Genomic DNA, 13,196 nt, shown 5'->3' with positions numbered 1-13,196 from the left:
ACTTGGCAACATCTGCCCCGAGGCCAGGCCAGAAAAAATTCTGCATCACCCGGGACTTTGTTTTGGTTATTCCCAGGTGACCAGCTAAGGGGATCTCATGAGCCACTTGCAGTAATGGTTCCCTGTACTGCACAGGTACAATGAGCTGCCTCTTGAGTGGCCCCACCCTACTGTCACTGTGGGAGATGTCCTCCTTATACAGTTTCCCATTGTCCCAACACACTCGGTATTTGTCTCCCTCAGTGGGAGGGCTGGCAGCTAACCCTCTTAGCTGCTCCAAGGTAGGGTCATCTCGCAGGGCCTGCTCAAAGGCGGCACTACAAGTCCCAGCCAGCTGTCCTGTGGCGAACAGGGACAGTGGCCGAGGCTCTGACGCGGTTAAGTCCACGGGGTCCGAACCGGTGGAAGGGGACACTTCCACTTGCTCTTCCCCAATGGAGCGTTCCGCTGCGGCTTTTGCAGCCCTGCGAGTGACGGGCAACACAGGCACAATAATGTCATCACATTCAACATTTGCACAACTTGAATCAGTTAAACACATGTCCGCTACCTGTGTACATACACCCGCCATCCTCTCTACATCTCCTGTCGTAGGAGAACTGCTCCCACACACCCCACCTCCCGCGGTCCATCCCCAAGGTTATCTGATGTTACACAAACATCCTTGCACAGTACCTCGGTATGTCCAGGGACCTCCATAGGGACGGGTGAGTCCTGTGTGCTTCCAGGGGGCATGTAGCACGAGACCAATCGTCCTAGGTCAGTGCCTAATAAAACATTTGTGGGGATCTCCGCAGAGACTCCCACCTCCCTTACTCCACTCCCAGCCCCCTAATCAAGGAAAACACGAGCTAGGGGAACATTAGGGCTCACCCCCCAAATCCCTTGATGGTGAGGCTTTTGTCGGGAATAAGGTCTGCGTCATCCACTAGTTCAGGCCGAACTAGTGTGACTTCGGCTCCTGTATCACGGAAGCCTGTGGTGCACCGGTTGACCATAGTAACCGACTGTAGGTTGTCTGCGGTGTGTCTTGCAGCTCCATTCACCAACAGCACAGATGATGGGTTGCGGGCAAGCTTGCCAGGGGGTGCTGTCTTCTTCTCCGCGCACGAGTGGCTGAGGTGTCCTGGCTTGCCGCACGCATAGCACTTGCGCACGTCCGTTGGTGCTGGCTTGACTCCTTCAGGTCTTTGTGCAGGCCTGTGAAAGGGTCGCTGGACAGGAACCGACAAAGCTGGCCGGGAGGAAGAAGCAGATGAAGAGGTTCCTCCCAGGCAGGACAGAGTGTCTTTGAATGCCCGAGTGCTGGGCATGGCGACGTATTCATCGGCTAGCTCGGCCGCCTCTCGCGCACTCTTCGGCTTGTGCTCACATACATATTTTTGCACATCCGTGGGGCAATTGGAGACAAACTGTTCTCGGACCATCAGATCCGCCAGGGACTGCTTGGTGTCCTCTGTGAGGGGATCAGACCACTGTTGGAAGGTGGTCTGCAACTTGCCCAGATGGTCCATAAAAGTATCTCCGGGCCCCCTCCGCAGGGACCGGAACCGTAAACGGTAAGTCTCTGGAGTCAGTTGGTACTTGACCAGAATAGCCTTTTTGATGACCGCGTAACTGGTACGCTCTGCTAATGGTAGTCCGACCAGGGCCTCCATAGCTTTGCCCTTCAGTGCGGACATTAGATGTCCCGCCCACTGTGGCTCTGGCACCTGGTACTGCTGGCATGAGGTTTCAAAAGCATGCAGGAAAAGATCAATGTCACAGTTCTCAGACTCCATCACAGGCAGTTTTGGCTTGACCATCAGGGATGGGCCTGTGGATGTAGCATGCCTGTCGGACCCCTGAAGCTGTACTCGGGCCAAGTCCAGTTCATGCCTGCGGACAGCTTCCCGTTCTCGTTCTGCAGCCTCACGCTCAGTCTTGCGCTCTGCAGCCTCGAGCCCAGCCTTGTGCTCTGCCCAACGTGCCTCCAGCAACCGAAAATATAAGTCCGGGTTACTGAGCATTAGTTGGTCCAGACCATTTTGGGATGGCATAGAGACAGAGTTATGTCCAGCTAGAGGACTGCAAGCCCCAGCAGGCTGTCCTCCTCCCAGTTCATCATCCTCATTCTGGAAGGTGTCACCAGGCTCATGGGCCCCTGAGTGTCCTCCATTCTCTGAATCCTGCAGGGATGACTATTGACTCCTCCGTGCACATAACTCCTGGATAAGGACAGTCTTTTTTTTTCCATATACTTGGATGCCTTTGTGCTCACACAGAGCTTTGATATCAGACACGCTCAGGACGTCATAATTTACGGATTCGGACATTATTGCCAAATAAAAGATAGGACAGAAAACAAGAGAGAGGGGAGGGTACTGTCATGAATTATTATTCTATCAAAACTAATGCACTGTGCTTCGTCTTCCAGAATTTTTCAATCCTTTAGTACAGAGTTATGGACATAACTTCATGCACTAATATTCTAAGCATACAGAATCCCACCGCTGCCACCATAAAATGTCATGAACTATGGATCCGATCGCTCCGGATCCCACAGCTGTGACGTAGTGGTCTGTGACGGAGTCTGCGCACACACAGAGACCTCACGTGACCGGGGTATTACCATCCGGCTAACACCCCCCCATACACTTCGGTAACTGCCACCACGTGGGTTCCCGGTCCACGAGCCGACTATCCAGGTCATTCACTATCACACAGATCAGTGGATGAACCGGATATCACTTACTGACCAACCGCAGTCAATCACCCCCAGTTACAATTCCTAAATGCAATTTAACTAACTACCTGGTAACGTCTCTTCAAAGGCAAGGTACGTTGTTCAGCAGCTTAGAATATGGAAGACTTGGCCATTTAGATTTTATAATCTTTAATAAGAGGTAAAAAGCAGTGCATACAAGTCTAATGAAAATGACTATAAATCTACAGAATAATAATAACAATATAAATAATCACGACAGTTCAAATGAAAGGGAAAAAGATGACAGAATACTTAGTTTCTCTGGAGGGTTTCAGATGGTCGTTCATATGTCCTTTTTGAATCCTTGCAAACCCCTTTTCAGTATGTATCAGGGGAGACCCTCAAAGTTCTTCTGATACAGGGATATGCCGTCAATGTCTAATTAAGTGTCTGGTGATGTTCCATGGGTCTCTCTCCTCTGTCCTTGTGCACAGATTTTTATGAACTCTCCCATGGGCAGGAGACTTACTCCTGTCAGCCAATGGCAGCAGAGTGACTGTGAAGCCTAGGGATTGGCCTCCAAGTGTTTTATGACCCCATCAAAGTTCAGTTCCTACAATGAGGATTATACTTAAGCTCGTATCTCCCTGATACATCGGCATATTTTTATACAGAATACATATTTGCGATCCTTATTTATTTACATACAGAATGAGACCACACACAGTAATGCTGGGACCTGTAGTTCTTCTACCACCCATAGGTCAGCTACAGAATCACATCCTCTAGTCATATTTGATACCCAATTAACCACAATACTCTGTAGAGCCTGGATCTGGTGTCAGAAAGGGCATAAGTTGATTCATAAATGAAATATGAAAGTGGACTGGTTTTATGCCCAGAGCTAATTAAGGGCTATTAGCTCTCCTCAAACCAGACCTGGAAATTAATGACATCACGCTCCAGCCAGGCTTGACAGCGAGCTGATCTGATCTTAAAGGACAGGATGAGCTGGGCCTGGTATAGCCTTTATGACCTTTTATAGCCGGCCTCACAGAGTAGTGGTAATAAAAGTGTCCATCTATATCATAGGTGACCCAGGCTTCAGGAAGGTGAGAGTTCACAGTTTTTTTACATATGCCAGAAGCATATAAGATGGCTACCCAGAGGAATTATGTATGTATGCCGGCACAGATGTGTCCGCAGAAAATCACGAAAAACGGAACAACGGACACGGAATGAAACAACGGTCGTGTGCATGAGGCCTTACTCATAAATCCATCTCCAAACCATATAAACCTATACATCAAGGAGCTCAGCTTTATATTCTGCTCTCAGATATAGTGTTGAGCTCGAATATTCGAATTGCGAATATCGTAACCTCGTAAATTCGCGAATATTTAGAATATAGTGCTATATATTCATTATAGCGAATATTCGTCATTTTTTAACATCTGAAAACATGATTCTTCCCTGCTTCTTTCTTGTGGGTCAATAAGCCATTGGCCCACAAGCAACTTAAGCAGCGCGGAATCATGTTTTCATATGGAAAATAAAATAACCAATATTCTTAAAAACAAATACATACCAATATAGTGAATATATTCGTTATTTAGAATTTTGGCATTTTTTTTCCTATCTGTACAGTTGTTCGCATACTCCTCCCTGACAAATGTCCCCGTCACCATGGGAACGCCTGTGGGTTAGAATATACCATTGTGAAAACTCAGATCCGATGGTATATTCTAACGCACAGGTGTTCCCATGGTTACGGGGACGCTTGTCGGGGAGCAGTATGCCAAAGTAGAATAACAGTACACATTGAAAAAAAAAAAAAAAGATAAATATTCTAAATAACGAATTTATTCATAATATTCTAAAAGACGAAATTAGAGCAATATTACAAATATTTGGAAAATACACATATAGACTGTAATTTAACTAATATAGTGCTATAGTAATTTTTTTAATAGTGTACATATTTTCTAAAACTGAAGTTCAGAAGAGGCAAAAAGATTAGACTAAAAAAAAAATGATTTTAGCACTATATTAGCTAAATTACAGTCTATATGTATATTTTACATATATTCGTAATATTGCTCTAACTTCGTCTTTTACAATATTTGTAATATTCTAAAAGACGAAGTTAGAGCAATATTACAAATATTCGTAAAATACACATATTAGCCTAGCCATAGTCATAGGAACGTTGCCTTATACTGTCAAAAGAAAAATCGCAATACCCGCACTTCCGGGTCCGCAATTCCGATCCCGAGAAAAATAGAACATGTCCTATTCTTGTCGGCAATAGGCAAGTGCCAGTGTTCTGCCAAATCTCTATACCTTGCCAAAAATCTATACCAGAAGTGACGCGGCCGCACCGGAAGTGACGAGATTGCCAAGGAATCAGCTGGAGATAGCAAAGAATTGGCAAAGAATTATTGCAGCGCCGCGATAGAAGTACTTCGTACACCACGTGTGCGCACTTAGGGGTATAGAGATTTTGCAGGGCAAAATGTTTCTTCAGATCTCCCTACCCCTGAGTGCGCAGGCGCCCACAAATCATCAGTTGCAGTTCATCTTTACCGCAGAGCTGAGTGCTGGATACCGAGCACACCACATAGTAGAACTGAACTGCAACTGATGATTTGTGGGCGCCTGCACACTCAGGGGTAGGGAGATCTGATGAAACATTTTGCGCTGCAAAATCTCTATACCCCTAAGTGTGTACGCGCGGTGTACAAAGTACTTCTATCGCGTCGCTGCAATAATTCTTTGCTAAGCCGGTGCTCATACCCTCCTCCAGCTGATTCCTTGGCGATCTCGTCACTTCCGGTGCGGCCGCGTCACTTCCGGTATAGACTTTTGGCAAGGTATAGAGATTTGGCAGAACACTGGAGATGTTCAGTAACATGTGCTGGTCTCTATGTTGATATTTTTCTAATGAAAAGGACTTACCTTGTCTCTAATACAAATGTGCTTCCCATCAGAAGTATTACAGACTCTGGCAAATGCAAGAAATCGCTTGTAATCAAAGTTATTTTGCATTCCCAGATGATGACAATCCCTATATTAAAAAGAAAAAGAGAGCTATTTCATTAACCCCTTCAAAACCAACCCAGTTTTCACCATAAGGACCAGGCCTCATTTTGCAAATCTGGCCTTTAATTTTATGTCTTTAAATGTATCATATGTAAAATTGGATTTTCACTGCTTTTAAGGCTTTATTCACATCAGGGTTCAGCCTTTACGTTCTCCTGCTCCGTTTAGGAGCAAGAAAATGAAAAGGACGGATTTGGCAAATAACTGAGCGGAACGGAACCTAAGGACCCCATAGACTATGATGGCGTCCGTTAGGTTTTTGCTCAATAGATTTTTGAAGTGGAGACAAATGTCCTGCATGCACAACTTTTGTCTCCTCTCCAAAATATTCTTCTGAGCGGAAACCTAACAGACCCGATTATAGTCTATGGGGTTCTTAGGCTCAGTTATGTGCCGAATCCGTCCTTTCTGTTTTCCTGCTAAACGGAGCAGGAGAATGGAAAGGCTGAACGGTGATGTGAACAAAGCCTAAGGCCTAGTTCACACGAACGTATTGGCTTTTATCGTTTTTTGCAGTCCGTTTTTCACAGATCCGTTGTTCCGTTTTTGAGTTCTGTTGTGTTTCCTTTCCGTTTTTCCATTCCGTTTTTCCATATGCCATGTCCAGTATACAGTAATTACATAGAAAATTGGGCTAGGCATAACACTTGGGCTGTATTGGGAATATTGGGCTGGGCAATAATAGGACATGTTCTATGTTTGAACATATTTCCGTTCCGTTCAAACATAGAACATGTCCTATTATTGCCCGCATATATATGCCCCCAAAAAATGGAATGCATACAGAATGCATCTCTAGGTCTTCCGTATCCGTTCCGTTTTTGCTGAACCATCTATTGAAAATTTTATGCCCAGACCAATTTTTTTAATGTACTTACTGTTTAAACATTATAGTATGCTTTCGTTTCCATTTGCGATCCACAAAAACGGATCAAAAACAGAAACCAAATCGAAAAACGGAACTGAAAAACAGAACGGAAGCAAAAACACTACTGAAATATAAAACGGAACAACGGATCCGTGAAAAATGGACAGAAAAATACTGAAAAAGCCATACGGTCGTGTGCAGGAGGCCTTACTCCTATTCTGCAGTTTATAGAAACACCTCATTAGTGGTTGTGAACTGCTGTATGGGCACACGGCAGGGCACAGGGTGCAAGGAGCGACATGGATTTTGGAGCGTAGGTTTCACAGGAATAATTTTCAGGTGCCATGTCGCAACTGAAGATACCCTGATGCACCCCTACAGTAAAAAAAAATCCTAAAAAGTGTAAACTTCACCCCTCAAGGAATCTTTCAAGTCATGAAGTGAGCACTTTTACCCCAAAGGTGTTTCATAGAATTAGGAAACACTTTCTAGCAAAAGTGACTTTAGGCTCAAATTTTTCACTTTCACAAGGGGAAACTGGAGGAAATGCACCCCATATTGTGTTACTCATTTCCTCTTGTTTATGGCAATACCCCATATGTGCTCAATCCCTGTAGTATTAGTACATACAGTTGTGTTCAAAATAATAGCAGTGTGTTTAAAATACACACAAATGCATTGGGAACACTTCACATTCTATTCCAAATCAAAACATGAAGAAAAATATATCAAATTTGTGTTGTTCCTCAAAAAAAATGAAGAAAAGTGAATATTAGACTGTTAAAAAAAATAGCAGTGTTTGTATTCTTCTTTAAAAACTCAAACATTTACTATATAAACTGAAAAATGTCCTTTGAATCACTTAACTAATATTTAGTTGTAAAACCACTGTTTTTGGGAACTGCTGTACATTTGTGTTGCATGGAGGCAACCAACTTCTGGCACCCGTGAACAGGATTGGGCTGGCCACTCCAAAACATCAATCTTGTTGGTCTGGAACCAAGATGTTGCATGTTTACTGGTGTGTTTGGGGTCGTTGTCTTGTTAGAACACCCATTTCAAGGGCATTTCCTCTTTAGCATAAGGCAGCATGACCTCTTCAAGTATTCTGATGTATTCAAACTGAGCCATAATCCCTGGTATGCGATAAATAGGCCCAACACCCAGGGCCGGCCTTTGGGGTGTGCGGGCTGTGCAGCCGCACAGGGCGCCATAGCAACAGGGGCGCCGGGCGGCTGACACAGCCCGCCAAACTCTAAGTGAAGTCTACTACTACTTACTAGTACTACTATATTTTGTTGCCGCCGCGGCCCGCCGGCCATCTAACAGCATGAACATGATGAAGTCACCGTGACACCGTCATGGTCCGGACTAAGAGACTGAGTGAGGAGGGAGCGGGGCCCGCGGCTGCTCTGCGCTCCGCTCTGCTGCCTGGCCTGCCTGTCTCTTTAACAGAGCAGAGCAGACCAGTGGCTGCTGGAGCGTGACGCAGGCCGCAGCTGCCGCACGAGCAGAGAGAAGAAGGAGGCGGAGCGAGCGCCAGCCAGCAGCAGCCACAACAGAGACTCCTCAGTGTCCACAGACAGCAGATGTATAGTATGGTTTTATGATTGCCAGGCCTCTAAGAAAAGGGGAGGGGTCTATTACCTAATATTTTATGGGAATTTAAATGACGTCTCCTTTGCTAGCAGGTGGTGGAAGTTTGCCAGACGTCCAGGTGAGCCCAGAGCGGACAGAGGTCAGAGAAGGGGACACCGCCCGGCTGTACTGTAGAGCGCTAGGCAGCCCCACTCCAACAATCTCCTGGAGGAAGCAAGATGGTATCCTACCCCCTCAGGTGAGAGGATGAGCCGTGCATGCGGTGCTGCAGATACATAGAGGTCCTTACTGTCACAGGTCGTGCATGCTCACCACTGCTCCCTATGGTTATTTTCCCTCTCACTTTCTATTCCTCCTGTCTCTCTCTCTCTCTCGGCCCGTCCATCTGCTCAGGCCCTCACCTCTCTTGGTTTCCTTCATTTTCGAAGCAGCAGCCTGGAAGCTATCCAGAGGCGGATTCAGGAGCTGCAGGTATCTGCTATAACCCGCAGAAGCCATTGACATAGATACTGCCCTGGCCAATGCCTCAGACCTTCCATACAATGGTATAATGATGAGCGATCGGTCACTCCATCATAGGCTGCCCATGGTGACACATACTGTAGTGACCAGTGGCTCTAGCAGGAGTTAGACCGGCCATGATGTAAAACTACCCCTCACGTATAGTCTGACACTGCACAGACCTGTTTTCATCTCCTCTACCTAATATCGCACAAAATCTACCTTTACCTGTCCCCTTCTACCACTACCCTATCTCCATTGTCAGCAGAATTGCTAAGGTGCTGCACTGCAGAACCTGCAAGGGTGTGGTTACTGAGGGGTGTGGTTACTGAGGGGTGTGGTCACTATGGGGCGCTGTAAAGCTTTCTTGCACAGTGCGCCTAAAGGCCTAAGGCCGGCCCTGCTAACACTGTAGTATGAAAAACATCCCCATATCATGATACTTGTGCCACCATGCTTCATTGCCTTCACAGTGTACTGTGGCTTGAATTCAGTGTTTGGAGGTCGTCTGACAAACTGTCTCCGGCCACTAGACCCAAAAAGAACAATCTTACTTTCATCAATCCACAAAATGTCTCTTTAGGCCAGTCAATGTGCTCTTTGGCAGATTGTAACCTCTTCAGCACATGTCTTTTTTTCAACAGTGAGACTTTGCGGCAGCTTCTTGCAGATACGGTAGCTTGGCTTCACATAGGCATCTTCTAATTGTAACAGTACTCATAGGTAACTTTAGACCTTCTTTGATCTTCCTGGAGCTAATTGTTGGCTGAGTCCTTGCCATTTTGGCTATTCTTCTATCCATTCGAATGGTAGTTTTTTGCTTTCTTCCACGTCTTTCAGGTTTTGGTTGCTATTTTAAAGCATTTGTGATCATTTTAGCTGAGCAGCCTATCATTTTCTGCACTTCTTTATATGTTTTTCTCCTCTCCAATCAACTTTTTAATCAAGGTACGCGGTAGTTCTGAACAATGTCTGGAACGACCCATTTTCCTCAGAATTTCAGAGAGAAATGCACTGTAACCAGCATGTACAACATATGCTGCCTTCCTTCCTTAAATAAGGGCAATAATTGCCACCTGTTTTTCAAAGAATAAATGACCTCACTCATTGAACTCCACACTGCTATTATTTTGAACATGCCCCTTTCAATAAGTGATTGAATTACAGAGAATCAGCAGCATGCATGTCATGACTGTTGGGTTTCTATTACTCTACTACATCTGATAGTAAATTATTTGTCATGTAGAAATATCATTTATACCAAAAACTGTGATTGATCAGGTTAGTGATGTCTGCTATTATTTTGAACACAACTGTAGCACGGTCTTGAATAGAAAATGCAAAATATAGATTTTGCAGGCAGGCCTGAATTGGCAGACATGGATTTTAGGTGCCCTGTCGCATAAAAAAAAATCATGAGGTCCGCAGAAATTAAAAACCCCAAGAGGTAACCCCATTTCAGAAAGTGCACCGCTGTACAAACATTTTAAAGGGGTGGAAAGGGCACTTTTGACCTAACAGATGTCTGACAGAAAATAATTTGTAGTGGTTGTTGTAGTTGATATGCAAGCGAGGTGGACGAGGTGGAAATTTTACAGGGAGCATAAAGGATGAAATTAATAATCCATGGATGAGTGGTAAGTTCGGAAACAATCCTATATGCAGAGGTCAGGTTTATAAGGGCAGGTGTCACACTGATAAATGGTGTCCTCGCGTATTCCCTCTTTGTAAAAAAAAAACAGGCATCTTTTTTGGGTCTTCCCCTCCTCACTGTTTGTGGGACTTCACCAGAGAAATGTTGTCCTGGTACAACACGGGCACCATGACCTGAAAAACTAGGGCCCTCTGCTTCCTGACTTTGGAAAATCAGGGCCTTGCTGACCACCTCTTGGAACTGAAGGAAAGTTCCTGTGTGGCCTGCAGCTCAATGTAAAATGTACGCATTGTACAGTGCCATCTGTGCAATGTATACGGCCAGCTTTTTGTACCACACCTTAGTTTTACGCATGGCACTGTAGGGCTTAAGAACTTGATTAGACAGATCAACCCCTCCCACGTGCCTGTTGTAATCAAGGATGCAGTCTGGCTTGTTGACAGTGGTAGTGGTGCCTTTCAGGAGAACTGGTGTTGGTATGAATGGTGGTCAGTACTAGTGATGAGCGGCAGGGGCAATATTCGAATTCGTGATATTTTGCGAATATTTGGGCGAATATTCACCATATATTTGAGAATTCGTTATCTCCAGTCATTATTTTCTTGATTGCGGAAATCGTTAATTGAAAAATTTGCAATCAACACTACTCCTGAAGTTAAAGATATTGCAGCCTTCTCATTGGCCCATAAGGTAGAAGCAGGGAGGGATCATGTGTACTGATTAAAAAAAAAATCTTGAATATTTTAAATTACGAATATATATCACTATATTCTAAATATTTGAGAAATCTCAAAGTGTTCGCGATAAAAATTTGCTATTCGAATATTCGTTAATCAACACTAGTCAGTACAAGGACATCCCTCTTGTCCTTGTACTTAACCGCCAGGATGTCTTCCTGGAGGGGAGCCTTACTGTCGCCTTTTTGGAGTAGTTGCCCTACCAGGGATCTAGGGAGGCCTCTCTAACTTTTGTGTACTGTAACTTTTAGGGACATGAATAGGGGGATGCTGGTATAACAGTTATTCACATAACCCTAATCCAGCAGTGGGTGCAGTAAATCCCACACTATCTTCTCACTAACTCCTAAGCCAAGGGGACATTCAGGGGGTTCAATCCTGTAGTCTTTCCCTTCATAAACCCGGAACCTGTAGGTATACCCGGAGGTACTCTTGCACAGCTTGTACATTTTAATTCCGTACCATGCCCTATGCCAATTACTTTTTCTGGGGTGAACATCTCTGTAAATTTGGAATTGAGGTGCTCCAGGAGAGGTCTAATTTTGAAAAGACGCAGTGTGCGTTATTATAATGTAGTAATTTAAAAAATGGATTCTAATCTTGTGTGGGACATGGCCATATTATAAATTGGAGTGTAGTACAAGACATCTAAACTCCAAATATTGCCTCATTTTTATTTTTACAAGGCCCATATGCAGCACGAGCCCCCAAAATGTCATAATCTCGGCTGCATTTACTGGGGTCCAACCAAGAGTTCTTGCATATGAGGATGTAGGGTTTTGGGCAATAAAAAAAGGCGCTGTCAGTAATTGACAGTACTGATCGGCACTCAGCAGGTGCAGGACCCACGCACCCTGATGGCACATACATGGGTTCAAAAATCTAAACTAGTACTAACTAAAGTTATTCATAATTATATATAACTAGCTAGCACTAACTAAAGGGGTTAAAAAAAAAAACTGAGCAGTAATTACTTACTTAGGCCTCTTGCACACGAATGTATTTTCTTTCTGTGTCTGTTCCTTTTTTTTTGTGGACCGTATGCGGAACCATTCATTTCAATGGGTCCACAAAAAAAACGGAAGGCAATTCCATTTCCATATATCCGTTCCGCTGAAAGATAGAACATGTCCTATTATTGCATCACGGACAAAGATAGTACTGTTCTATTTGGGTCCAGCTGTTCGGTTCCCCAAAATACGGAATGCACACGGATGTCATCCGTATTTTTTGTGAAAAGAAAAAAAAAAAAAACCAGACAGACTGGAGTTGCAAGGAAATGAGGGGGGGGGGGGGGGGGGTGTAAGAGGGATTGTGAATCTGAAATTGCTGCAGATGTGAAGAGTAGTGATTTACTGTGGTCGTACCACAAGTCCCAGCCAACAACGAGCAGCATAGGTCTTCTCTGCAAGCAGTCACCAAACTAGAATGGCTGCCTACAGAGAGACACCAACTGTATAGCTGGAGATCTGTTCCAGCCGATCGCAGCGATGGGAGGAGACACCAGTGTCTGATCTCGGAGGTGACATGGGCTGATGTAATCAGCCCCTGCCACCTCTAGCCAGGCCCCCTGCAGTGCCATACCATTGCCGGCACTGCAATGGGCCAGTCTTCACTAACTGGCCAATCGCAGCGATTGGGGCTGCAGGGGGGGTGGAAATACGCCTGTTCGTCTGCTGCTCTGATAGGCAGGCAGCCATCTTATTCCGGTCACAGTACGACGCAGAGTGGTGACCGGAGTTAACCATAACGTACTATATTACGTCAAGTTGCGGGAACACATCGTCCGCCATGATGTAATAGTACATCATGTGTCATGAAGGGGTTAAATGACATTCATAATTATAGTAAGCTGACCCAATGTATAATTTCCATAGAATTGTTTCTGTGCATTTTTTCCTTGGTACTTGTAAAGATGAGGTGAAGAGCCCTCCTTCACAGATGTCCAGCCCTACCATCATCGTCAGCCTCTCCCATCTGAAGAACCATCAAAAATACACCGATGATGATGCATCATTTGTTGCACACAATGGGGCACATTTACTAGTG

General features: G+C 44.9%; 1 protein-coding gene across 1 annotated transcript in view; it reads right to left on the bottom strand.

The window, feature by feature from the left end:
- LOC122941505 (deoxynucleoside triphosphate triphosphohydrolase SAMHD1-like) overlaps positions 1-13,196 on the bottom strand; it is a 205,411-nt gene that overhangs the window by 91,875 nt on the left and 100,340 nt on the right. The window contains exon 8 of the mRNA XM_044298819.1: positions 5,645-5,753. Within this exon, the coding sequence (XP_044154754.1) occupies positions 5,645-5,753 (109 nt within the window). The remainder of the gene's footprint in view (positions 1-5,644; positions 5,754-13,196) is intronic.

Source organism: Bufo gargarizans, chromosome 6, assembly GCF_014858855.1.
Source record: "Bufo gargarizans isolate SCDJY-AF-19 chromosome 6, ASM1485885v1, whole genome shotgun sequence".
Lineage (NCBI taxonomy): Eukaryota > Metazoa > Chordata > Amphibia > Anura > Bufonidae > Bufo > Bufo gargarizans.
Note: the sequence above shows the minus strand (reverse complement) of the source record. Positions and strands in the feature narration are given on the sequence as shown.